The sequence below is a fragment of the Hyposmocoma kahamanoa genome, unplaced genomic scaffold (assembly GCF_003589595.1).
Source record: "Hyposmocoma kahamanoa isolate Upper Pololo Valley unplaced genomic scaffold, ASM358959v1 77, whole genome shotgun sequence".
NCBI classification, from domain to species: Eukaryota; Metazoa; Arthropoda; class Insecta; order Lepidoptera; family Cosmopterigidae; genus Hyposmocoma; species Hyposmocoma kahamanoa.
In genome coordinates, this window is record NW_020653926.1 from 72,618 (window position 1) to 81,092 (window position 8,475).

General features: G+C 34.9%; 3 protein-coding genes across 3 annotated transcripts; 1 reads left to right on the plus strand and 2 right to left on the minus strand.

The window, feature by feature from the left end:
* The first annotated feature begins 287 nt into the window (after positions 1 to 287).
* LOC113232705 (histone H4) lies at positions 288 to 734 on the plus strand. The gene has a single exon (XM_026467483.1). It carries the CDS (start codon positions 343 to 345, stop codon positions 652 to 654), a length of 312 nt encoding a protein of 103 aa, XP_026323268.1. The 5' UTR covers positions 288 to 342; the 3' UTR covers positions 655 to 734.
* Positions 735 to 3,651: 2,917 nt separating this feature from the next.
* Positions 3,652 to 4,158, minus strand: LOC113232704 (histone H3). The gene has a single exon (XM_026467482.1). The coding sequence runs from the start codon at positions 4,141 to 4,143 to the stop codon at positions 3,733 to 3,735; it is 411 nt and encodes a 136-aa protein (XP_026323267.1). The 5' UTR covers positions 4,144 to 4,158; the 3' UTR covers positions 3,652 to 3,732.
* Positions 4,159 to 5,362: 1,204 nt separating this feature from the next.
* LOC113232708 (histone H2A, sperm-like) lies at positions 5,363 to 5,916 on the minus strand. Its single transcript, XM_026467485.1, has one exon. It carries the CDS (start codon positions 5,858 to 5,860, stop codon positions 5,492 to 5,494), a length of 369 nt encoding a protein of 122 aa, XP_026323270.1. The 5' UTR covers positions 5,861 to 5,916; the 3' UTR covers positions 5,363 to 5,491.
* Between the last annotated feature and the right edge of the window lie 2,559 nt (positions 5,917 to 8,475).

Here is an 8,475-nt window from a genome sequence, read left to right on the forward strand (position 1 = left end):
TAAAGTCGCGTCATGGTACGAACTGAGTGAATGAATAGTCACAAAGCTGCCAATGAAACATCATAGTTTTAACATAAGCTTCCTCTAAGCGATCATGGTACGAAAAGTCAATGTAAGGTTAAAGTATCTAATATTGTTTTAAGAGGTCGTGGTAGGCCCCTTGCTTGGACCATAACTTTCGTACATTTTGATATTTTTGTATTTTTTTTTCAAAGTACCCGCAATTTTGTTTAGGTTCAATCCGAAAACCTATAAATACACCCTCACTTTCTAAAACAGGCGCATTCGTCTCTCAATCTTCGTCCTTTTAACATCTAATTTAAAAAAAGACAACTGTCAAAAATGACAGGACGCGGAAAAGGCGGAAAAGGACTCGGCAAAGGAGGCGCCAAACGCCATAGGAAAGTCCTTAGAGATAACATCCAGGGCATAACGAAACCTGCAATTAGAAGATTAGCAAGAAGAGGCGGTGTCAAACGAATTTCTGGTTTAATTTACGAAGAAACGAGAGGAGTTTTGAAAGTATTTTTAGAAAATGTCATACGTGATGCTGTAACTTACACGGAACATGCGAAAAGAAAAACCGTTACGGCCATGGATGTAGTCTATGCGTTAAAGAGACAAGGAAGAACGTTGTATGGCTTTGGCGGATGAAAATTAAAAAAAAAATGTAGGTTGATTTCTATAAATTAAAATTTATACTATTCGTTTTTTGATCAATGATGACTTTATTAACGCCCTTTTCAGGGCTGCAAATTGTTCTTAAGTTTTGTTTTGATGGTTTTCGTTTTGGAAGAAATCGTTTTTAACTCGTCTATATGTCGCACATGACAACTAACATAGTATTATCTCAAAATGGATTTAAGTTGTACTAATATTACCTATTTAGTTTCAAAGCCACAGTGTTGGTCCGTCCCCTTGAAATTAAATTGTATATGAATAGCACGTCATTGTAGCGAAATTTTGGAGATATATTATTAATATAACGCAATTTTGAGGTAATGCTATGTTAGTTGTCAAGTGCGATGTGAAGTTTTTTTTAAATTTATTTATATACTGTCCTCCTTAAAATAATGACGCATAGAAACCTAGTCCGCACACGCTAAGTGAGGCAAATTGAAGCGCGCCAAAAGGGCGTACACGAGCGGGCGGGCCGTCAGTGCTCTAGGTCAACTTGCAACGCGAACAGATCAAGAATTTTAGATAAAAATGACGAAATGTGCGATAAATGAGTGTGAAAATACGTCAGACAAACATAAAATAGATACTAACATCACATTCCACAAGGAAGTAACGCGTTTCAACTTGTATTTTTATATATAAATAATCACTAAAACCGAAAATTAACCTACTACTAAAACTAGCCTACATGAATTTGATTTTTGCCTCACTTGTGACAGTTCGTTTGATATGAAACTATCATTCTATGCGTTATTATTCTAAGCTGTCCTCCTTATATTATAACTAACGTAATCTACATATTTAGCGAAATTAAGTTATACATAATATCTGGTATCAGAGTAACGACAACTACAACTCTTATTTAGTTTCAGTTTAATAAAACTTCCAATCAATAACAATAGTTAAGAGAATATACAACCTCGAATGGCATTGGTTGATTATATAACAGTGAAAATGTGGAACCGATCACTTTTGAAAAAAAAATATATTTAAATTGATGATATAGACTGATTACTGTACGGTGTGAAATGAGGTTCCTAAAAATTTTCACGATAGAAAAAAAAAACACGAAGATACCTTGAAATTTTACAAGAAAACCGCTGTATTCAATAATTACTCTAAATATATGTATCAATGATTTTTTTATATCAACTGAACTAAATAGGACACGTATATGTTTTTTAAAAGCCTTGAATTTCGTTTGCAAAAACTTCTGAAATAAAGCCAGTGTCCCTGCTGCTCGAACAAAGCAAAATGAACCGTATTAGTGCGGGAAAAATGCAATTCGAGATCTTGTAGTATAGACTCTTTAAGCAACATCAGCGTAATTGACGTAAAAAAACATAAGGTGCAAATTTGTTAGTAAGGCAGAATGGACTATAGCATTCATGATGTCTGGCATTCTAACATCATGCGGTTATCACGTAGTACCTCGATCAAATTTAAAGACGCATTATGCGAATGAAGCATTTTGATTTGGTCGGGTATTACTTATTTGACAGTAATTGTATGGGACGGACATCGAGTATATGCGGAGAACAGCAGTACATTATACGTTACTGATGGCAGACTGTACTGTATAAATAAACTTACAACGTACATATACTCCCGGACACGTAATTGGAGCCACCTCGCATTTTTGTCGCAAAGGGCTAGAATACTAAAATAGTATTATCATCGAAGAAAAAGTTTTCCTCGGTTTTGCAAATCCAAATTCCCAACAAGAACTTGTAGAAAAGACGTTTAGTATACTAGTTTCAAAATTGCATAATACTTTTTGATCAATGAAACATTTATTAAGCTTAGGCACCTCAATTCTGAAAACGCTTGGTGGCTCGAATTATGTGTCCGGAAGTGTATATTGTATGTATGTTAGTCCTTAAGGTATATATTATATGGGGCATGTGGCCAGAAATAAATGTATAAATAAATAAATTAAAAAAATAAGTTCACAAGACCCATGTGCCTATAATTTCACCAGCACCCTTACCCTTCAAAACCGGAACACAGTAATGCTGACATTACTGCTTGGCGGTTGAAATAAGTAACACGTTCAATATACTTAAATTTAAAAAAAAAAATCTTTATTAGGCTAGACCTATCAAAGTTATTTGTTATGCATAACATTCTCCTTTAAATGCTTGTTATCCCTACCCTCTCACCCAAAAATGTGTCATTTTATTTTTCTATTCATGCATTTCTATCATATTAAACCGTAAATAAAATAATAATAAAAACATTGTTCATGTGTTAACAGTATATTTGATATGCATACATGTTTCTAAAGACTTTAGTAAAGTCAGTAGTTTCGCTAAATTCCATCCCTCAATTCTAACCACTGCAATGACACAACGTTTAGTTTTTAATGGGAAACTTATAGCTTTGGTCTACGTACGTTTTTGTCATCGAGTATATAACCAGAAATAGAGACGAAATAAGGGCCTTCCATCCCTGGCAACTCTTCAGGCAATGGACCTTAAATATCAACTCTCGTTTCCACTGAAAGTTGAAATAGTACAGCGTCAACAACTGACCTGTGTGTACGTCTATGTATATTCCAAAAATGTTGTGTATTTATTGTAATAAAGATAATATCTATATAAATATGGAGAGCTGTTCCATTCGGTGATGTGGGAAAAACAGCAAAACATCTAATTACACACACGGAATCACATTTCATCGGTAATTAAATATGTAATTTTTCAATTTTCGTCCATTATAGCAAAGCTCAAGTTAAACTGGTCATTTTGAAGTGAAACAATTGACAACACCCCAATTGTTCGAATTCGGGCTGGCCAATCGGAGCGCAGTTGTCACCGGAATGATTTGACAGAATAGTTTTTAAACAAATAAAATGACATTTAATTTCTGGTTATATACTCTATAGTTTTTGTATAGTATAATATCACTTGTGCAATGTAAATGGTAACCATTTTAATTCTCGATAAATCTAGAAACTCAAGAAACCAATTCAGCCCTGAAAAGGGCTTTGTCAACGAAAAATCAACAATAAACCTCAGATTAAATATCTTTATTTTTATATTTATACAACTACGCTCTTTCGCCTCTGACTCTTCTAGCCAGCTGTATATCTTTGGGCATAATAGTTACCCTTTTTGCGTGAATAGCACATAAATTGGTGTCTTCAAACAATCCTACTAGGTACGCTTCGCTTGCCTCTTGAAGCGCCATTACCGCTGAACTTTGAAACCTTAGATCGGTTTTAAAATCTTGAGCAATTTCTCTCACTAATCTTTGAAATGGTAATTTTCTTATAAGCAGCTCTGTGCTCTTTTGATAACGCCTAATTTCCCTCAAAGCGACAGTCCCGGGGCGATAACGATGGGGTTTCTTGACGCCTCCCGTTGCTGGCGCGCTTTTTCTCGCTGCTTTAGTTGCCAGTTGTTTTCGCGGTGCCTTGCCGCCGGTGGATTTTCGCGCCGTTTGCTTTGTACGCGCCATTTTATTTAGATGTTCTTCTTTTGAAACTTGGAGAGCAAATGGTTCGTTTTTAATTGTGAACGTAGTTTTTATAGACTTCGACGGTAGCGGATTTAGTCGCAGTCACGATGATGTGGGTAGATTGAATATAAATTTTGTTAATAGTTCGTCCAGGGAAGTACTGCCACCGTATTATTTCTACTGCCAAGCGATGTGAGCATTACTGCGTTCCGGTTTTGATGGGTAAAGGAGATGGTGAAATTACAGGCACACGGCGCTTGTTAACTTATGTCTCAAGGTGACAGGCACAGTGGCAGTGCCCAGCAGATGTTTGCGATTTAATGCTCTGCAGGGGCACGACTTATTCTTCCCTATATATATATTGTTTTGTAATATTCATGTGTTAAATGTCGTACTGCTGTGCAATGGTATCCTTCTCGAAATTGTTATTCAGTGTTGTGTATACTGCATTGGGACAATGTGGAAACATTATCTGATTTATTAGGTAGCAGATCACTCGCTCAGTCACACATAACTTTGAAACAGTACATATGAGTGCTATTGTAAATGACGTATATAAATGTGTAATAATTTTGACTACCTCGACGGCCTAAGGTGTTAGTTAAGATTCCGGATACAAATTACAATTCCCGGTAGAATAAAGTTGCTAAACATTTCTTTCTACTTTCGTCAATTATATTAAATATGTTTACTTAAACCCTAACTAGGTCAATTAAATTTTTCCACATTTTCATACAAAGTACTTGATATTACAATTATTTTATAGAAATAAAACCGACCTCAAAAGTTCGTGGAATTGTATCTATTTGCTAAGTTTTATTGAAATCGGTTACAGGAAAGTGCGTAAAACCGGATTCATCCCCTAGTTTGTCACCCTTAGAAGTGGAATATTTTCTTTAAATTTAAATGGGACCGACACTGAGGTACCGTCTTTTCAATAACAAAAGAATCATCAAAATCGGTTAACAAATGCCGTCGGAGTTATCGCGTAACATACATTCACAAAAAGTCGTACAGTCGAATGAATATATATAATAAGAAGTAGAATGAAAAATGTAGCCCAGCGCCCTTTATTATATTACATAAAAAAAACAAGATAAATAAGTCAACACTGTATAATTTCTGTTCAAAAACTAAATTCAATATATTTTTTTAACCATTCGTAAACTATACACGAAACTTGATAAAAATTTGCAGTCCTGAAAAGGACCTTTTGTCATTCTGGCCATTCTTTGGCCATCGTTAAAAATAAATAATCACTTTGATCACATGACTAATTCTTCAAATTGTCAAAAATCACCCATAATTTTGCCCAAATTGTTTTAGAAAATAAAATTACACCGCTTCTTCATTCTACATCAGCTTCTTCTTTTTTCTTCATAGTTTTCTTCGGCAGCAATTGAGGCTGAATGTTAGGTACAACTCCACCCTGAGAAATGGTAACACCAGTCAGCATTTTATTGAGTTCTTCATCATGTCTAATGGCGAATAAAATGTGTCTGGGATACACTCTGCTTTTCTTATTATCCGTCGCGGCATTTGCTGCTAAATCCAGAATTTCCGCTGACAAGTATTCCAGAGCTGCAGCTAAGTAAACTGATGCCCCACTACCAATTCTTGGTGCGAAGTTTCCTTTCCGTAGGTAACTATGAACTCGGCCTACGGGGAAATGAAGACCAGCTCTTGCAGATTTTGATTTCTTCACTTTTGAAACCATTTTACGTGTTGGCAGTTGTAGATTAAACAAAATGTTGTGGGATTGAGGAGAGATTGGCACATTTTAGCGTTGTACACCATATGTTAAGTGGAGTTTGAAGTCTCTCAATTAGTAAGGGTAATATGAAGTCCGATATTTTTTCAGGTTCGGAATTACACTTTTCCGTGTGTGGCAGTTTTGAACCTTTGACAATTGCTTATTGCTTGGTTTAGATGTTGAGGGTGGTCATATGCAGCAACTACGTTTAAAGTGAACACTGCAGGGATCTCAGATAAAGTCAAAACTCCGATATAATTTAGTTGTCACACTTTTATTGTTATAGTCTTATAGTTTTATGTGGTTTTATTATAGATAGTGTGACCATAGTTTCTATATCTATGAGTATGACATACGGCATTTTGTTTTGGGGTAATGCCGCATGCCGCCGATATTAATAGAATCTTTGTCCTGCAGAAATGGGCGGTTCTTCCCTGAGAAGAACGAGCAAGAAACTCCAGGGATTGCTGTTTTCAAATAAACTTAAATGCTATGGAATACACTTTGAATCAAATTTGTGTGTCGTCTTTCCATACATACATCTTTATCTAAAACGTAGTCGTCAATTTTGTAATATGACTTTTCAATCAAAATATTTTTAATGTACTTTTTAAACTTAGCTACGGAAAGTTATTGTAAAAACTTCATAAAAAAGAGTCGTTACCTTTGCTAAACGAAATCGTGGTACCGTGAGTTTGGGCTTAGCTCTAAGGTTAATATTATGGTGTCTTCTTTCTTATTGAAATTATGTATATTTTTTGTAATAAGTAAAAGAAATTACATACTTAAAATAAATATATAAAACCCTCAGTGGCGTAGCGGTTGACATTGCGGGCTCTAGATGTCGAGGTAGGTACCAGGTTAGATTCCCGCAAGGATCAATTTTGGAAATGAACTGTTTTAAATTGGTTCTTATTCTGAGTAGATAGACGTGAATTTCGTTGGTTGCTTCAAGGATTTTCTAGCTTGAGTCCGTGTAATTAGTGTGGTTGTTTATTATAATTAAGGCATCAAAGGATGATTTTAAGTGCATTATTAAAATTCTGGTAAATTGCTGGACAAAGGCTCAGTCAAGGTCGGTATCGATTTTTCGCATCACGATTATTATGTCTGTCAATATTGAATGCGGGCTCCCCTGCGCTTGCACAGGCATGGATCGTCAACCTTTTTAAATTCTAGTTTCATATCAAATATTTTTTTTGCGAAGCAGTCAACTAAACTACTTACTTGGTCTCAAACTAGGGAATTACATACTTTTAAAATGCTCATAGATGAAAGACGTCCACTGCTGAAAATAGGTCTCCCAAAGAACGACCTGTCTTGCTGCTTGCAGATGCTCAATCCACACCTTACAAAAGGGCCCATCTTTATGAAAGTGCTCAGTGTACTTGAGAGATTAACATTCTTACGTCACAATACATTTATGAGAATTAAGAACCTCCTCCTTTTTAAATCGTTTAAAAACAAAATAAATATATCTCCGTACAAAAAAAACTAAACAATTTTTTTCTGAAACTATTCAAATTCAAGATATTGTGTATAAAAGAAACTATCACATGTACCTTAATATTTATTTAATACAATTATAGAAAAATATGAATAGATACTACGTACAGTTAGTATCATGCGCAAACGTGTATCGGCACTGGTGAGCAGGGGCCTACGCACGACAGCGGACAGGTTCGTCTGTCCGTACATAAGCCGCGTTTGTCACTTGCATGTCATTACTAACACTTAGATCGTAATTTTGTTACTAACCATCTGTAGATTTGAGTCAATTCAATTTTTAATGTTTTTCTTTTTAATTCAGTTTTAATTACATAATTTTATATATGTCATATAAGTAATATGATAATAATATAATTTGAAATACGGATTGCAATTATCTGAAATAAAATATGTTTATTTTTATTTTATTTTTTATTTATATCTAAATATATCGTTGCCTTAGAGCGAAAACCTTACATTCGCGTTTTCACGTATTTCGTTTTTACTGATTTTTGTTGAAGAAAAAGTTATAAACTTCTTTCCCAAATATGTTATTAAAGTAATATAGTATCTGCAATAAGTATAATTTAACGAATTAAAATGCTAACTACAAACATTACTGCGTTTACTACATTTTACACCTAATTTTTATCTTCGTCCTGAAAACTTACATAGAAATCACCGAGATATTCACTATAAGATGACGATATAGCAGTACAATATTCAGTCGTGCTACATCACCTTATAAATGAACCAAAGGTGCGTGATCCCTGTCCGCAGCTGCCGGTAAGCAGCTGTTCGCGACCGTTACGCGCGGTGCGCTCGCGCACGTGCCATGAACTCGCCCGTTTGAATTTCGAATGGTGGTTAAACTTGGGATGGAAGTGCTGTTTTGAAAGTTGTACCTAAATGCGTAAGTACGTTAGTTAGGTGGATAAGGTAAATATCCTTTACCTGATATTATTTATTTATTTATTCATTTGCATTGGTAGACACGTTACATTTAAAATGTTACATGCACCCAGTAAGGGTGTTAAAGTGCAAGTGACAAGTCTTATAAACTAAAATTAAAATTAAAAATACAATTTGAA

What these genes read in the sequence shown, in the direction of transcription:
- LOC113232705 (XM_026467483.1), top strand. Translation starts at nt 343, where the DNA reads ATGACAGGACGCGGAAAAGGCGGAAAAGGACTCGGCAAAGGAGGCGCC.
- LOC113232708 (XM_026467485.1), bottom strand. Translation starts at nt 5,860, where the DNA reads ATGGTTTCAAAAGTGAAGAAATCAAAATCTGCAAGAGCTGGTCTTCAT.
- LOC113232704 (XM_026467482.1), bottom strand. Translation starts at nt 4,143, where the DNA reads ATGGCGCGTACAAAGCAAACGGCGCGAAAATCCACCGGCGGCAAGGCA.